Source organism: Coenobita brevimanus, chromosome 31, assembly GCF_032717465.1.
Source record: "Coenobita brevimanus isolate Jiangsu-jjx chromosome 31, ASM3271746v2, whole genome shotgun sequence".
In the NCBI taxonomy this organism is placed as follows: Eukaryota; Metazoa; Arthropoda; class Malacostraca; order Decapoda; family Coenobitidae; genus Coenobita; species Coenobita brevimanus.
The window spans coordinates 540,001-559,061 of record NC_136984.1 but is presented as its reverse complement, the minus strand read 5'-3'; the positions used below and the strand labels follow the sequence as shown (position 1 = coordinate 559,061).

The window sequence follows — 19,061 nt, the reverse complement described above, 5'->3', positions numbered from 1 at the left end:
CTTGGACGCAGGGACGCACTGCACATCCACCTAATCATTGCCATTTCTGTACGTCCAAACCACCTCTGCCAGTCTGCCCACAGGTGTAGTGCCAAAAAGTAGCTCCTCCCCAAAACAATGGCTTCTTATAGCTGAGCAAGTATCACATTTTTCTTTGAAACATACACAGTTTTTATGATTGATACTGCTGAAAAGTGCATAAAGGATTATTAACATGTGATAAATTCAATTCCTGTATTTTTATTTTTCCACATATACCATCTTCTGCCTGGAGTACCATGTATGTCATGCTTGGCTAATAGGGAGCTGCTTTTCATATATACATTATTTATTTACAACGCTGGGTGGTAACCATGTAACCAAACCATACGTGCTCCCTACGTGTCAACAAGTGGGTTGGTGGAGGGTTAGTGCCCCTCCTTGTAAAACAACTAACTCAGTGTCAAATGGCCACCCTTTGTGGGATTGTGGTGTCTGGCAATAGATAGATAGACATTCTCTAGCGTGTTACTAACCATAACTATAATTTTTATTCCAGACCTTTGAGTTCTGAAGAAACTGTGACTATAATAGAAGAAAATACACCTGCTGCAATGTATAGTGAACCGACTAATGATGAACTGATGGATGAAGATTCTGCTGAGGAAGATGAATGTGGCCTGAGAGGCAATTTGTCAAGCACACTACTGAATGCTCCAGCTGAGGCAGTTTTCCCTGATGAACGTCGCACAACAGACGATGGTGTGGACAATGAACAACATGGCAGTATCTGTCGTAATCTGGGATACAAGAATCCAACTGGTCTCACAGTACTTCTTTCAAATCAGTTGATTTTATCTTTCCAGAGGCCAATTATGCACAGTACCAGAGATTTTTCATCCATGGAACTTTTTGAACTATTTTTTGATGAAGAAGTGTGGAATATGATAGTTGATCATTTACGTGGGAGGGTGTGTGTGTCACTGACAGGAAAAATACAGTGTATCTTATGCTTATGATATTTTTATGATGTGCAGATGCAGCTGAAGGCATCTGGGTACGCAGTTTGGAGCAGCTGGGGTTATATTTGGAAGTCTGTGTCTGAGGCCACTGTTAGAGAAACAGCCTCTGTTATTTACAATGTGCTGTGTATATCTGCAGTTCATGGCATGCTAACATCTGGTCAGGAACGGCAAGGCACATGACAGTATAAGGAAGTACTGAAACTGGGTGTCCAGGCAAGCGTCGGGAAAAACACACTCTTTGCTGCGCTTACTTTGTGCTTACGATGTGATTGATGGTGTCCAGATATTTGCTTAGGAATAGCTGGATTTACGATGATATCTGGAAGTGTGAGAAAAAATATGCTCTTTGTTGCGCTTACGATGTGCGTAGATTCGACTCACAGCATCCAGGTATGTGGCTCTGAACAGCTGGACTTATGATGATATCTGGAAATAGCTGGGTGTTGGAAGAAACGCAGTCTTTCTTGCGTTTACGATGTGATTATGATGCATACGTGGAACTTATGGTGTCCGCGTGTGTAGTCTGGAACAGCTGGTTTTACGACATTTGGAAGTACAGTAGTTGGGTGTCAGAAAAAAAAAGCATTCTTTCTTGTGTTTATGATGCGTACAGGCAATGGATGGCGTCTTGGTATTTGATCTGGAACTGGTGGTTTTACGATGATGTTTGGAAGTAACTGGGTGTCAGAAGAAAACGCATTCTTTCTTGTGTTTACGATGCGTACATGCGGTTGATGGCGTCTTGGTATTTGGTCTGGATGCTCTTGCGTTTGAGTTTGAATGCAGCGGTGACCAGGCCAGTGTCTGGCGTCCACAGCTCGGAGGTCAAGTACACCTTCCCCGGCAGCTCAAATTTCTCCAATTTGGCTGTGGACGAGAAAAATTAAAGTTAGGATGAAAGTGACAAACTGAGACGTAGGCCAAGGAGAAGGTGGAGGGATATGGTGGATGAGTGTGTGAGGAAGTCAGTGAGGCTAGGGAACTGACAAGAGATCGAGCTGGCTGGATGAATTTGAAGGAGGGAGGAGGCGAGGTAGGCCAAGGAGAAGGTGGAGGGATATGGTGGATGAGTGTGTGAGGAAGAGAGGTTTGGAAGTCAGTGAGGCTAGGGAACTGACAAGAGATTGAGCTGGCTGGATGAATGTTGTGAGGAGAAGTGCATGATCAGGGATTTGGCACCCCTTTTTAACATGGCAGCGTCCGGATTGACTCTATCGGATACGTTTATGTGAAGCTACAGAACGTGGTGAATGTTTTTGGCATATCTGATAGAGCCAGGATTCCGGGGGCTTGAACGATGAGTAAGTGGAAGCGTGGCCCATTGGATTGGGCAAATTTGGGCTGTCTGGACATTGTTACTCCTCACCCTGCCCTAGGGTGGGAAAGGAGGTCCGGATGATGATGATGATGATGATGATGATGATAAAAGTGACTCAAGGTATTTTGTAAGGAAAGACATCATCATCATCATCATCATCATTATTCTCAATCTACATCAATGTAATCATCACCACCATTCTCAATCCTCATCACTGTCATCATCATTATTCTCAATCCTCATCACTGTCACCATCATCATCATCATCATCATCATTATAATCTGTTTACATACATACATATATTCTCTCCCCCCCTGACAGTCCATCTCTTCCCCCCCCTGACAGTCCATCTCTCCCCCCCTGACAGTCCATCTCTTCCCCACCTGACAGTTCATCTCTTCCCCCCCTGACAGTCCATCTCTCCCCCCCTGACAGTCCATCTCTTCCCCCCCTGACAGTCCATCTCTTCCCCCCTGACAGTCCATCTCTTCCCCACCTGACAGTCCATCTCTTCCCCCCTGACAGTCCATCTCTCCCCCCCCCTGACAGTCCATCTCTTCCCCCTGACAGTCCATCTCTCCCCCCCTGACAGTCCATCTCTCCCCCCCTGACAGTCCATCTCTTCCCCCCTGACAGTCCATCTCTTCCCCCCCTGACAGTCCATCTCTCCCCCCCTGACAGTCCATCTTTCCCCCCCCCTGACAGTCCATCTCTCCCCCCCTGACAGTCCATCTCTCCCCCCCTGACAGTCCATCTCTTCCCCCCTGACAGTCCATCTCTTCCCCCATCCTCTAGTCTAGCAATTTTACCTTCATCATCTCAATACCTCAATTATCATCATCAACATCATCATCAACCGGACCTCCTTTCCCATCCTAGGGCAGGGTGAGGAGTAGCAATGTCCAGACAGCTCAAATTTGCCCAGTCCAGTGGGCCACGCTTCCATTCACTCACCATTCAAGCCCCCGGAATCCTGGCTCTATCTGATACATCAAAAACATTCACCACATTCTGTAGCTTCACATAAATGTATCCGATAGAGTCATTCTTCCTTTCTTAATTCCCCTACGAGGCCCCGTTCTTTCCTCTCACTACTTTGTCTGTCTATCTGTCTGTGTCTGTGTGTGTGTCTGTCTGTCTATGTCCATCCGTCCATCTGCATGCCTGTTTTCCATCCAGGATATTACCAATTGGCCGGGAACAGAACCAGGGACTCTCAGGTGAGCCAGGCAGCACACCACTACACCAAGACCAGGTAAAAGTTAACTCCCATTGTCACAGTCTTGCAGCCAATGTCCCTCCGCCCCCACTGTGGGCCTGAAGAGGGTGAGTTAACCCCCTGGCACTCCGGCAAGTAGATGCTTTTAATCTATCCCAAACACTGACGGCAGAATGAAGAGAGTAACCTGTACTGTACACAGGAGAATGCATCCAAGATATTACTGGCATATTGGTCATTTCTTGGATGATTTTTCCTGTGTAGAGTACAGGTTTCTCTCAGCATGCCTGTCTCTGTCTGCCTGCCTCTCTCTCCTACAACCTCACCTTTCTTCCTGGTACTCAATAAATCCTGTAGTCTAGCATATTAACTTATCACCTCCATACCTCAGCTTCTTCCTTCCTTAATTCCCCTACAAGGCCCCTTTCTCTCCTCTTGTAACTTTCTGTCTATCTATCTGCCAGTGTGTGTGTGTCTATCTATGTGTCTATCTGTCTGTCTGCCTGCCTGTCTCTTCTACAACCTCACCTTTCTTGCCGGTGCTGATCAGCTCCTTGAGTATAGCATTATTCACTTCATCATCCAGACACAGCTTCTCCCGCCTCAAATCCTTCTTCCCCAGGTCCTTTGCCAGCTCCTCCAGGTTCTTCTGAACGGGGCTCACGATGGCCACGATGCTGTTCTTCGAGGAGTCGCCGTACACGCAGAGGTTCTCCACGACAGGACTGACTTTCATGGCCGCCTCTACCTTCCCCAGCGATACATACTCCCCGAACTGCAGCTTCACCAGGTCCTTCTTGCGATCTGGGAATTGAGAGAGATTGATGGCGAATAATGTGTAGTTTGCAGATCGAGGGGGAGGCCAAGGATGAGATGGAGGGATGGAGTGGAGAGGTATATGAGAGAAGGGTGTGTGAGCTGGGAGCAGGGCAGTGAAATGGTGGGGGACAGGGCGACATGGAGGCGATTTGTTTGTGGCCACCCCTTACGGGATTAAGGTGTCTGGCAATAGATAGATAGATAGATATGTATAATTTAGTAGACTTTATTATACAGTACAGGCATACCCTGGTTTAACGATGCAACTGGTTAGGTAAAACCCCATCGTTAGGCGGGGTATTGTATATCGGGGTATTTTAACATGTGAAGCAATGCGAAGAATTTACCAGCCTTGGGTTTCCCCCCAGCCAAGTCCAAACCCATCCAAATGAGTCCAAAAACAAGTGTAAAGCCAATCTAAATGGCCTAACAGTTGTCAAGGAAGCTAACCTAAGCCTAACACCTGTAAATAACTCACTAAAACCAACAAATATAATTTGAAAATCCTCAAATATAAGTCTGGATAAAAACAAGCTTAGTAAACTGTACCCCTGAATGACTGTTCACCCCACCTATGGCTAAAACACATTAATCTAAGTCTAAAAACAGTTTATAAATCAACCTAAACACAATGTTCACCCCACCTATGGCTAAAACACATTAATCTAAGTCTAAAAACAGTTTATAAATCAACCTAAACACAATGTTCACCCCACCTATGACTAAAACACATTAATCTAAGTCTAAAAACAGTTTATAAATCAACCTAAACACAATGTTCACCCCACCTATGGCTAAAACACATTAATCTAAGTCTAAAAACAGTTTATAAATCAACCTAAACACAATGTTCACCCCACCTATGGCTAAAACACATTAATCTAAGTCTAAAAACAGTTTATAAATCAACCTATACACAATGTTCACCCCACCTATGGCTAAAACACATTAATCTAAGTCTAAAAACAGTTTATAAATCAACCTAAACACAATGTTCACCCCACCTATGGCTAAAACACATTAATCTAAGTCTAAAAACAGTTTATAAATCAACCTAAACACAATGTTCACCCCACCTATGGCTAAAACACATTAATCTAAGTCTAAAAACAGTTTATAAATCAACCTATACACAATGTTCACCCCACCTATGGCTAAAACACATTAATCTAAGTCTAAAAACAGTTTATAAATCAACCTAAACACAATGTTCACCCCACCTATGGCTAAAACACATTAATCTAAGTCTAAAAACAGTTTATAAATCAACCTAAACACAATGTTCACCCCACCTATGGCTAAAACACATTAATCTAAGTCTAAAAACAGTTTATAAATCAACCTAAACACAATGTTCACCCCACCTATGGCTAAAACACATTAATCTAAGTCTAAAAACAGTTTATAAATCAACCTAAACACAATGTTCACCCCACCTATGGCTAAAACACATTAATCTAAGTCTAAAAACAGTTTATAAATCAACCTAAACACAATGTTCACCCCACCTATGGCTAAAACACATTAATCTAAGTCTAAAAACAGTTTATAAATCAACCTAAACACAATGTTCACCCCACCTATGGCTAAAACACATTAATCTAAGTCTAAAAACAGTTTATAAATCAACCTAAACACACAATTTTAGTCTACAATGTCATCAGAATCAGTAAAAAAATCAGAACCCATCATTAAGCAGGGTTTGGTCATCGTTAGGTGGGGTATGGTGGTGTTTCTACCCCCCATCGTTAAGCCGGGGTATTGCATCCAGGGGTACTGTAGATCGAGGTATTACTGTATTATGAATGAAATAATGTGGGTGTCTGTATTCTAATGCACACTGTAGTTATCTTCAATCTTCCTGCATGCACACACTCTTACCAATCACACACACACTCTTACCAATCCCACACACACTCTCAACAATCACACACACACTCTTACCAATCCCACACACACACTCAACAATCCCACACACACTCTCAACAATCCCACACACACTCTTACCAATCACACACACTCTTACCAATCCCACACACACTCTTACCAATCACACACACACTCTCACCAATCACACACACACTCTCACCAATCACCACAATCTTATATGCACCATCCTCATCAGAATCTCCCCTCTCTCTCTCACACCACTCCCCGGCCACTCACCAATAATCTTCAGTGAACCGTCCTCATCAACCTCGCCCACATCACCCGTCCTGAACCACCTCTGGCCGTCCTCGTCACAGAAGTCCTCTCTGGTCTTCTCTGGGTTCTTGTAGTACCCTGTGGCGATGTTGGTGCCACCTGGAAGTAAGGAAAGTTTCAGTCATCTTGCATATTTCCCTAATAATCCTATATTCATTCATTCATTCACCATCCAATCCTACACTGCCCCATGAATGAAGGAAAGAAAGACAGAAGAGGGAGTGTAAAGTCACTCATAGGCTGAAGGATGAGGAAAGAATGAAGGAAAGAAAGACAGAAGAGGGAGTGTAAAGTCACCCACAGGCAGAAGGAAGAGGAAAGAATGAAGGAAAGAAAGACAGATGAGGGAGTGTAAAGTCACCCACAGGCAGAAGGAAGAGGAAAGAATGAAGGAAAGAAAGACAGAAGAGGGAGTGTAAAGTCACCCACAGGCAGAAGGAAGAGGAAAGAATGAAGGAAAGAAAGACAGAAGAGGGAGTGTAAAGTCACCCACAGGCAGAAGGAAGAGGAAAGAATAAAGGAAAGAAAGACAGAAGAGGGAGTGTAAAGTCACCCACAGGCAGAAGGACGAGGAAAGAATGAAGGAAAGAAAGACAGAAGAGGGAGTGTAAAGTCACCCACAGGCAGAAGGAAGAGGAAAGAATGAAGGAAAGAAAGACAGAAGAGGGAGTGTAAAGTCACCCACAGGCAGAAGGAACAGGAAAGAATGAAGGAAAGAAAGACAGAAGAGGGAGTGTAAAGTCACCCACAGGCAGAAGGAAGAGGAAAGAATGAAGGAAAGAAAGACAGAAGAGGGAGTGTAAAGTCACCCACAGGCACAACATTTCAATAAACATCCTATATCATCATCATCATCATCGTCATCATCATCATCATCTGGACCTCCTTTCCCACCCTAGGGCAGGGTGAGGAGTAGCAATGTCCAGACAGCCCAAATTTGCCCAATCCAATGGGCCAGGCTTCCATTTGCTCACCATTCAAGCCCCTGGAATCCTGGCTCTATCTGATACGCCAAAAACATTCACCACGTTCAGTAGCTTCACATAAACATATAAATAACACATAAAATGATGTCACCTGCTGCACCCAAAATAAGTCTGTAAGAAAGAGGTGTTAGGGAGCCTCCTTACTAAACCAGAATACAGGCGTTTAACTCCTGGATTGTGCAGTTAACTTTTTCTATCCTATCCCGTGGTGCAAAAAAAAATTAATAAAATAATAATAATAATAATAATAATAATAATTTTAGTTTTTCTTTATTATAAACTTGAAGATACAACTCCAGGGCATCATCTGGTGAGGGGAGGAAAAAAACTCTCTCTCCCCCCCCCCTCTCTCTCTCCCCATCTTTGTGTAGCGTCATGTGTAAGCCTGATCTATCTATCTATTTATTGCCAGAGGCCTCAATCCCGTTCGGGGTGGCCACAAACAAATCACCTCCACGTCGCCCTGTCCCCCGCCATTTCACTGCCCTGCTCCCAACTCACCCCCCCTCCCACTCTCTCATATACCTCTCCACCCCATCCCTCCATCTCATCCTTGGCCTCCCCCTCCCCCCTCCACCTCACTCACACACACTCTCTTCGTCAGCCTGAAATACTGAATGCATGGCGATAAAGAAAGTGGCACCAGAAATACTGAACGCACCTCCCCACTCACCAATCATAATCTCCCTTTGAAGTCTACACCTCCCTTCAAAGCCTCCCTCACCACTCATAACCTCCCTTCAAAGCCCCACTCACCACTCATAACCTCCCTTCTAAGCCTCACTCACCACTCATAATCTCCCTTCAAAGCCTCCCTCACCACTCACAATCTCCCTTCAAAGTCTAAACCTCCCTTCAGAGCCCCATTCACCACTTATAATCTCCCTGCAAAGCCTCCCTCACCACTCACAATCTCCCTTCAATGCCCCACTCACCACTTATAATCACCCTTCAAAGCCTCCCTCACCACTCATAATCTCCCTTCAAAGCCTCAATCTCCCTTCAACACCCCATTCACCACCTATAATCTCCCTTCAAAGCCTCCCCCACCACTCACAATCATCCTTCAAAGCCTCCCTCACCACTTATAATCTCCCTTCAAAGCCTCCCTCACCACTCATAATCTCCCTTCAAAGCCTCCCTCACCACTTATAATCACCCTTCAAAGCCTCCCTCACCACTCATAATCTCCCTTCAAAGTCTAAACCTCCCTTCAGAGCCCCATTCACCACTTATAATCTCCCTGCAAAGCCTCCCTCACCACTCACAATCTCCCTTCAATGCCCCACTCACCACTTATAATCACCCTTCAAAGCCTCCCTCACCACTCACAATCTCCCTTCAAAGTCTAAACCTCCCTTCAGAGCCCCATTCACCACCTATAATCTCCCTTCAAAGCCTCCCTCACCACTCACAATCTCCCTTCAATGCCCCACTCACCACTTATAATTACCCTTCAAAGACTCAATCACCACTTATAATCTCCCTTCAAAGACTCAATCACCCGTCCACGCCCCACTCACCAATCATAATCTCTCCTCGTGGCCTGGGTTTGTCGGTGATGCGGTAGTTGCCTTCCTCCCAGTTGACCAGCCTGATATCGCACACCTGCAGCGGCGCACCAACGCGTCCCGTCGAAAGGTCGTGTTGGTCCATTAGCGTCGCGCATCCACAGGTCTCCGTCAAACCATACCCCTGGGGAGGAATAAGGGGGATGTGTGTGGGATGTGTAAGGAATCTGTTTTGGCTGCCATCACCATCATCATCACAAAAAGGGTGATGTTTGTCGGATGAACATAGAAGAGGACAGTAAGGTGTAAAACAAATCACTTAGAAAAAGGTGTTTGGGAGCTTCCTTGTCTGTCGTACCTGTAGGACTGGGATGCCTAAGGTGACAAACACAGAAGAGGACAGTAAGGTGTAAAACAAATCACTCAGAAAAAGGTGTTTGGAAGCTTCCTTGTCTGTCGTACCTGCAGAACTGGAATACTTACCCTGAACCACAGATGAAATACAAGAAGACAGTAAGGTGTAAAACAAATCACTTAGAAAAAGGTGTTTGGGAGCTTCCTTGTCTGTCGTACCTGAAGGACTGGGACGCCAAGGCTGACGCGGATGAAGTCATGGGTGTCGGCTGAGAGAGGAGCACCACCAACGGCCATGAACCTCAGCCGCCCTCCCAACAAAGCTCGTATCTTACGGAAGACGAACCTGCAGTGTGGATGACAGGTTAATGTACGATGGTAGGCGGGTACTGTGTGTGTTGGGGGAGGGGGAGGGGTGAGGAGGGGAGGGGGAAGAGGGAGGAAGAGGGAGAGGGGGATGGGGAGGAGGAAGGGGAGATGGAAGTGCTATACTCTTATTACTGTGTGTGGGTTAGGGGGAAGGGGAGGGGGAGAGGAATGGAAAGGGGAAGGGGAAGGGGAAAGGAAGGGGAGGGGGAAGGAGGAGGAAGAGGGGGAGGGGGATGGAGAAGAGGAGGAGGAGATGGGGGGGATGGAAGTGCTACACTCTTTTTACTGTGTGTGTGTGTGTGTGTGTGTGTGTGTGTGTGTGTTTTGGGGGAGGGGGAGAGGAATAGGAGTTAGGATTGGAGAGGAAAAAGGGAGGGAGAGGGTGAAGAAGGAGGGGGAGGGGAAGGGGGAGAAGTATGGGAATGGGGATTGGGATGGGAGAGGGGGAGGGCAAAGGGAGGGGTAAGGGTAGGGGTAGAGGTAGGGGGAGGGGGAGGGGAAGAGGAGGAGGGAGGAGAAAGAGATGGAAGCGACTATACTCTCTTCACACTAACCTGGCCTAAAACTGCCATCTCTCCACTTTGAATGCTCAGTAACAAGACACTAAAATACACTGCTAGTCATGAAGAAGTGCTGTGGAAAGGATGTAGAGCCGTAGCGTTGTCTTTTCCTGCCACCGAGCTATGTGAAATAAGTTGCTACGGGACGAAAATCTGGGACAACGCAAGTCTCTCATTCACCATTCTCTTTACATCGTCTGGTCTGACAATACTCTCCTAGCCAGTCTCTCATTCTCCATTCTCTGTCCTGGCAATACACTCTCCTTGTCAGTCTCTCACTCTCCATTCTCTCCACATGGTCTATCTCTCCTAGTTAGTCTCTAAATCTCACCAGTTACATATTGGTGTGTCCCATCCTCTCTTCATCCACATCTTCTTGTACTGCAGCCCATACTCAAAATACACTCTCCTTGTCAGTCTCTCACTCTCCATTCTCTCTCCTGGCAATACTCTCTCCTAGCCAGTCTCTCTCCATTCTCTCCACATGGTCTATCTCTCCTAGTTAGTCTCTAAAACTCACCAGTTACATATTAGAGTGTCCCATCCTCTCTTCATCCACATCTTCTTGTACTGCAGCCCATACTCAAAATACACACTCCATGTCAGTCTCTCACTCTCTATTCTCTCCACACGGTCTGTCCTGGCAATATACTCTCCTAGTTAGTCTCTAAACCTCACCAGTTACATATTGGAGTATCCCATCCTCTCTTCATCCACATCTTCTTGTACTGCAGCCCATACTCAAAATACACGCTCCATGTCAGTCTCTCACTCTCTATTCTCTCCACACGGTCTGTCCTGGCAATATACTCTCCTAGTTAGTCTCTAAACCTCACCAGTTACATATTGGAGTGTCCCATCCTCTCTTCATCCACATCTTGTACTGCAGCCCATACTCAAAATACACGCTCCATGTCAGTCTCTCACTCTCTATTCTCTCCACACGGTCTGTCCTGGAAATATACTCTCCTAGTTAGTCTCTAAACCTCACCAGTTACATATTGGAGTATCCCATCCTCTCTTCATCCACATCTTCCTGTACTGCAGCCCATACTCAAACAGTTTAGTCAGCCAAGGCCCCTGCGACACCACCTTGTCCAAGATCCCTTTGTAGATGCGGTCCAGGATCAGCTGACGATGGGGAAAGAGATACACCTGAATATGTACTTTTAAACACATCATCATCATCATCATCCTGACCTCCTTTCCCACCCTAGGGCACGCAATAATAATAATCTATCTATCTATCTCTTGTCAGACGCCTCAATCCCGTTTGGGGTGGCCACAATCAAATTGCCTCCACGTCGCCCTGTCCCCCGCCATTTCACTGCCCTGCTCCCAACTCACGCCCCCCTCTCTCATATACCTCTCCACTCCATCCCACCATCTCATCCTCAGCCTCCCCATCCGCCTCACTCACATACTGTACACTCTCCTCGTCAGTCTCTCACTCTCCATCCTCTCCACATGGCCAAACCACCTCAATGTGTTTCTCCTAACGCTTCCCATCACATCCACATCCACACCACAACGCTCCTTCACTTCCTCATTTGTCAGTCTCTCTCCATGTAATTCCACATCCACCTCACTCACACACACTCTCCTCATCAGTCTCTCACTCTCCATCCTCTCCACATGGCCAAACCACCTCAATGTGTTTCTCCTAATGCTTTCTACCACATCCACATCCACACCACAATGCTCTCCACTCTATCCCTCCATCTCATCCTTGGCCTCCCCTTCCTCTCTCCCCCTCCACCTCACTCACATACACCCTCCTTGTCAGTCTCTCACTCTCCATTCTCTCCACATGGCCAAACCACCTCAGTGTGTTTCTCCTAACGCTTCCCATCACATCCACATCCACACCACAACGCTCCTTCACTTCCTCATTTGTCAGTCTGTCTCTCCATGTAACTCCACATCCACCTCACTCACATACACCCTCCTTGTCAGTCTCTCACTCTCTATTCTCTCCACATGGCCAAACCACCTCAGTGTGTTTCTCCTAAAGCTTCCTATCACATCCACATCCACACCACAACGCTCTCCACTCCATCCCTCCATCTCATCCTTGGCCTCCCCTTCCACCTCACTCACATACACTCTCCTCATCAGTCTCTCACTCTCCATCCTCTCTACATGGCCAAACCACCTCAATGTGTTACGCTATAATTCTCCCACTACTTACAGGAACAGCTGCCATCATGGTGGGCTGCAGTACAGAGCAATCACCTTTACAGCCGCGTTTGATCTTGCTGGAGCGGTCTGTCATGGTGAGAGGCGTTGAGTACCCCATTGGCACTCCATACATTAACATCATCGACTCTGGTGGAAGAGGAACATCAACATTAACATCATCATCATCATCATCTGGACCTCCTTTCCCACTCAAGGGCAGGGCGAAGAGTAGCAATGTCCAGACAGCTCAAAATTGCCCAATCCAATGGGCCACGCTTCCATTCACTCACCATTCAAGCCCCCGGAATCCTGGCTCTATCGGACACGCCAAAAACATTCACCACGTTCTGTAGCTTCACATAATCGTATCCGACAGAGTCAATCCAGATGCTGCCATATTAAAATGGGGTGCCAAATCCCTGATCATGCACTTCTCCTCACAAAGTTCATTAACATCACTGACGATTATTACGGAAAAATCATCATCATCAACATCATTTCTTTTTGCATCAGAGAGAGGTAAATAAGACTCAGATCAAGGAAAGAGAGAATGTCTGTGCCTGTCCTCCTCTCTTCCTATTTCTCACCATCATCCACTCACTTGATGTAGTGCTGCCTACTTCTTCCTTAGCCTTTATCATTCTTTTTCTGTGTCTGTCCTCCTCTCTTCCTATTTCTCACCATCATCCACTCACTTGATGTAGTGCTGCCTACTTCTTCCTTAGCCTTTATCATTCTTTTTCTGTGTCTGTCCTCCTCTCTTCCTATTTCTCACCATCATCCACTCACTTGATGTAGTGCTGCCTACTTCTTCCTTAGCCTTTATCATTCTTTTTCTGTGTCTGTCCTCCTCTCTTCCTATTTCTCACCATCATCCACTCACTTGATGTAGTGCTGCCTACTTCTTCCTTCGCCTTTATCATTCTTTTTCTGTGTCTGTCCTCCTCTCTTCCTATTTCTCACCATCATCCACTCACTTGATGTAGTGCTGCCTACTTCTTCCTTAGCCTTTATCATTCTTTTTCTGTGTCTGTCCTCCTCTCTTCCTATTTCTCACCATCATCCACTCACTTGATGTAGTGCTGCCTACTATCATTCTTTTTCTGTGTCTGTCCTCCTCTCTTCCTATTTCTCCCATCTTTCCTGTCACTTTTTATTACTCTTCTTTCCTTTTCAGGTGGCTTTACATTGAGTGACAAGCCTAATGGTTTCCTGTAAGCCAGGAAACCATTTACAATGCTGGGTGGTAACCATATAACCAAACCATACGTGTTCCCTACGTGTCATCAAGTGGGTTGGCGGAGGGTTAGTGCCCCTCCCCGTAAAACAGCCACCCCTTATGGGATTATGGTGTCTGGATATAGATAGAATGATAGATAGAGAGTATATATGAACAAAACCCACCTGCCATAAGCTCCAACACATGCGCCAGAGGGAGGTAGGCCAGGTACACGTCATCCTGCTTCATGTTGAGTCCCACGGCATACCCCACCATGGAGTTGACCAGGTTGCAGTGCGACATGACCACGCCCTTGGGTGCCCCTGTCGACCCTGAGGTGTACATGATGATGGCTGTGTCGTTTTCCGTTGGTGGAGTGTCTGCGTGGCAAGAAAAATGAACTGGATGAAGGACAAGCTATTTGACTAACCACACTTTCTCTTTCTCTCTCTCTCTCTCTCTCCCTTTCTCTCTCTCAAAGAATAAGGTGGATGTAGGACACACTATATGACCTCCTACCCTACAGGAAATAAATAAAATGGAGAGGGAGGGAGGGGGAGGCCAAGGATGAGATGGAGGGATGAAGTGAGAGGTATATGAGAGAGGGGGGTGTCAGCTGGGAGCAGGTACAATAAATCCTCCCTACTACTACTACTACTACTATTTGGTACTGCTGCTGCTACTATTACTACTACTACTACTACTACTACTACTACTGTTCCTACTACAGTACTACCATTACTATTACTACTGTACTACTACTAAACCTGTACCAGTTACTATCTTCATTAACCAGTCACGGCAAACTTACTTGTGAAATCGCTCTTCCCTCCCTGAGCCACGATCTCACTGAAGGAGTTGAAGACGATGCCCGACTTGTATCCTACTACTACTTCTACTACTATTAAAACTACTACTACTTCTACTACTATTAAAACTACTATTACTTCTACTACTACTACACACGTACCAAGCGTTACTGTTTCCTTTCTCAGTCACACCAAACTTACTTGTAAAATCGCTCTTCCCTCCCTTGGCCACGATCTCATTGAAGGAGTTGAAGACGATGCCTGACTTGTACCCTGAGAGGTCTGTGCGCTGGAGCTGGTCAGGGAGGTAGGTGATGTGGGTGACGTTGGGGCATTTGGCTAGCAGGGTTTTGAACTTGGGCAGCAGCTCGTGTGATGTTATGACGTGCCTGACCTGTGGGGAGGGAAAGAGATTGTGGAGAGTGAAAGCTGGGGGTGCTCACCATCCACTCACTCAATGTAGTGCTGCTCTTGGGTATCTGCCTTTTCCTCTCCTCCACCCTTCTTTCCTTCCATCCTCTTCTGTCTTTATTTCCTTCATTCTTTCCTTGTCCTTCTGCCTATGGGTGACTTTACACTCCCTCTTCTGTCTTTCCTTCATTCTTTCCTCTTCCTTCTGTCTACGGGTGACTCTACACTTAAGTGACAGGTCAAATGGTTTCCTGTACACTGGGTGGTAACCATATAACCAAATTTTGGCCCCCGGTGGTTTAGTGGGTAACTATTGCGCTCCAATCGGATTGAGCCGGTGAAGGTTTATATCCAAGCGGTGGTTGGGGGTTACTGTTCACGTAATGCCACTCAGGGATGAGTGAGGCTGGTCACTCTCATCTTAAATGTCAGGACCAACTTGCCTAGCCCCGGCCTCCTATGCTTCTCAAGGGGCAACACAGGATTGGATGATGAATGATGAATGAAAGATGTGGAAAGTGAAAGAGAGTGTGAAAGATTAGGTGATGTTATACCATGCTATACCTGTGGAGAGTAAAAGATATTGTGATGCAAAAGACACGCACAGTATGTTGATAAATATTTTAGTAACAAGAGATGGACACTTACGTTACCCCTTTATCAATATCAATCATCATCATCATCATCATCCATACCATCCTTCTCCTCCTCCTCATCCTCATCATCATCATCCATACCATCCTTTATTCCCCTCTTCCTCCTTCTTCTCCTCTTCCTCCTCCTCATCATCATCCAGGCCTACACTCCCACCCTTTATCTTCCTCCTCCTCCTCCTCATCATCATCATCATCCAGGCCTATTTTCCCATCCAAAGAGCAAGAAACAAACTGACAATTGAAACTATCCACAAGTTGACCCACTTAAACGGAGCCACCTGTTTCAACTACACCTACTGCTCACCTCTGTTTCAACTACACCTACTGCTCACCTCTGTTTCAACTACACCTACTGCTCACCTCTGTTTCAACTACACCTACTGCTCACCTCTGTTTCAACTACACCTACTGCTCACCTCTGTTTCCACCACACCTACCACTCACCTCTGTTTCATTGATGCCGTGTACTATGGCATCATCGCCTAGTGTGGCATACAGCGTACACAAGGGTATACTCTGCTTGAAACACCCCATGGCCGCCACCAACCACTCCATCCTGGTCTCGGCAAATATCACGATGTTTTCCTTAGGCTTGTGACCCACACAGCGAAGCCCTCGGCCGAAGTCCTCAGCCATCTTGTCCACCTCTGTGTACGTCAGCCACGAGTACTCGCCCAACTCATACTGTGGACGAAAGAATGGAGGATGGGGCAAATACTACTCTGCTCATACTGTGGAAAAAAGAATGGAAGTTGAGGACATACTACTGAAAGAATGGAAGTTGGGAGACATACCACTCACCCTGGTCATACTATTGAGGAAAGAATGGATGATGAACGACATACTACTCCATTCATACTGTGGAAGAAAGAATGGAGGGTGGGGGACACTACCCAGCTCATACTAAGGAAAAAAGAATGGAAGTTGAGGACATACTACTGAAAAAATTGGAGCTGAGAAAATACTACTCATCCAGCTCATACTACTGAGAAAAGAATGGTAGTTGGAGGATATAACACAGTACAGGCAGGTAAGTAAGAATCCCATTATACTGAAAGGTATATTTTGTCATAAGGTACACAGAGGAGGGGTTGCAATCTATCTATCTATCTATAGCCCGACACCCTAATCCCGCAAAGGGTGGCCGCAGACAAAACGCCTCCAAGTCGCTCTGTCACCCACCATTTGACTAAAAAAAAAAACGCCTCCAAGTCACTCTGTCTCCCACCGTTTGACTGCCCTCCCCCCAACTCACAGGCTAAACTGAATATTCTAGCTCTCATCTATGGTGGATAAAAGTGTTAAGAATATAGTAAAGCTCTTCATGATAGTGGAGGGGTTCATGGCTTTCTATGGTAACTTCTTCTTCCTCCCCCCCAACATTCCCACATTCTTCCATTGGCTATCCTTATATCCATCCATCCATCCATCATCCAATCCTACGTTGCCCCATGAGAAGCGTATTGGCTATCCTCATATCCATCCATCCATCATCCAATCCTACGTTGCCCCATGAGGAGCGTATTGGCTACCCTCAGGCAGCCCATGTCTAACGCCCCGATCACACTAGGGGTCACGCCACGCACTCTGTTGCACTTCACGCTGCTTAAATCGTGTTGCTGAGGCCTGTGATGTCCACACTATAGTCACAGCGTGCGATTCTGAGGTTTTTATCATCGTGCCCTGGCAACGTACCTTTCAAAAGAGCGTCTGATTTTGTGTATAAGATGCAAGTGATTCGTGTGTAATATGTTCGTGTACAATAATACACTGAGGTGGTATGGCCATGTGGAGAGGATGGAGGGTGAAAGACTGATGAAGAGAGTGTATGTGAGTGAGGTGGAAGGGGGGAGAGGGAGGGGGAGGCTGAAGATGAGATGGAGGGATGGGGTGGAGAGGTATATGAAAGAGGAGGGTGTGAGTTGGGAGCAGGGCAGTGAAATGGCGGGGGACAGGGCGACGTGGAGGCAATTTGTTTGTGGCCACCCCGAACGGGACTGAGGCGTCTGGCAATAGATAGATAGATAGATAGATAATAATATTCATGTATAATATATTTGTGCAACATAATATGATTCGTGTATAGTATGATACAAATCGGACGCACTTTTGAATGGTAGGTTGCCAGGGTACGATAATGACAACCTCAGAGTCGTGCGCTGCGACTATAGAGTGGACATCTTTATACTACACTCCTACCCTCCCCACTCCCTCCTTAACTACACTCCTAACCTCCCCACTCACCTTTTACTAGTCTCCTAACCTCCCCACTCACCTTTTACTAGTCTCCTAACCTCCCCACTCACCTTATTACTAGTCATCTAACCTCCCCACTCACCTTTTACTACACTCCTAACTTCCCCACTCACTCCTTTACTAGACTCCTAACTTCCCCACCCAACGTTTTACTAGTCTCCTATCCTCACCACTCATCTTACTACACTCTTAACCTCCCCACTCACCTTTTACTAGTCTTCTAACCTCCCCATTCAATTTTTTATTAATCTAACCTCCCCACTCACTCCTTTACTACCCTCCTATGCTCCCCACTCACCTTCTTGAACACTTTGCCACTCTTCTGCAGCTCCTCGCTCTCCCTGATGATCCGTCGTGTGCCCAGGGCCCTCTTGGAGCTGTGTTTGCGGCAGGCGAACGAGAGTGCCTCCTCCACTGTCTTGATGTCGGCACTTCGGATCTCCAACTGGAAGGCGTTTGGTGGGTCTACGTTGTGGTAGCAGATGCCCTCACTCACTGCTACCTGTTCCGCCTGATATAAAAAAAAATCATTATTATTATTATTATTATTATTATCATCATAATTTCGCCAATAAGCAGGCGCTCTCACTCACTGCCACCTGTTCCACCTGATGTGTAAAAATCATCATTATTATTATTATTATTATTATTATCATCATTTCACCATTTAGCTGGAAAGGGTGCGGTGAGTCTGTGTTGTGGTGGCAGATGCCTTCACTCACTGTTACTTGCTCGGCCAGATGTGTAAAAATCATCATCATCATTATTATTATTATTACCATCATCCACTCACTTGATGTAGTGCTGCCAACTTCTTCCTTAGCCTTTATCATTCTTTTTCTGTGCCTGTCCTCCTCTCTTCCTATATCTCCCATCTTTCCTGTCACTTCTTATTCCTTTTCTTTCCTTTTCAGGTGGCTTTACATTGAGTGATAAGCCATATGGTTTCCTGTAAGCCAGGAAACCATTTACAATGCTGGGTGGTAACCATATAACCAAACCATACGTGCTCCCTATGTGTCAACAAGTGGGTTGGTGGAGGGTTAGTGCCCCTCCCTGTAAAACAACTAACTCAGAGTCAAATGGCCACCCCTTACGGGATTATGGCGTCTGGGAATAGACAGACAGATAGATTATTATTATTATTATTATCATTTTGCCAATTAGCAGGTCTGTGTTGTGG

The 19,061-nt window shown here is 46.1% G+C and overlaps 2 protein-coding genes across 2 annotated transcripts in view; both read right to left on the bottom strand.

Annotated features, from left to right (window-relative positions):
* LOC145395491 (ADP-ribosylation factor-like protein 2) overlaps nucleotides 1-19,061 on the bottom strand; it is a 176,805-nt gene that overhangs the window by 99,883 nt on the left and 57,861 nt on the right. The window lies entirely within an intron of this gene.
* Acsl (Acyl-CoA synthetase long-chain) overlaps nucleotides 1,650-19,061 on the bottom strand; it is a 19,552-nt gene continuing 2,140 nt past the window's right edge. Inside the window, exons 2-12 of the mRNA XM_080269098.1 lie at nucleotides 18,177-18,389; nucleotides 16,067-16,306; nucleotides 14,757-14,949; nucleotides 13,932-14,126; nucleotides 12,538-12,674; nucleotides 11,338-11,477; nucleotides 9,637-9,763; nucleotides 9,076-9,247; nucleotides 6,528-6,665; nucleotides 4,071-4,346; nucleotides 1,650-1,871 (exon numbers count right to left, since the gene is read on the bottom strand). Coding sequence (XP_080125224.1) covers nucleotides 1,717-1,871; nucleotides 4,071-4,346; nucleotides 6,528-6,665; nucleotides 9,076-9,247; nucleotides 9,637-9,763; nucleotides 11,338-11,477; nucleotides 12,538-12,674; nucleotides 13,932-14,126; nucleotides 14,757-14,949; nucleotides 16,067-16,306; nucleotides 18,177-18,389 — 1,986 coding nt within the window. The 3' untranslated portion in view covers nucleotides 1,650-1,716. The remainder of the gene's footprint in view (nucleotides 1,872-4,070; nucleotides 4,347-6,527; nucleotides 6,666-9,075; nucleotides 9,248-9,636; nucleotides 9,764-11,337; nucleotides 11,478-12,537; nucleotides 12,675-13,931; nucleotides 14,127-14,756; nucleotides 14,950-16,066; nucleotides 16,307-18,176; nucleotides 18,390-19,061) is intronic.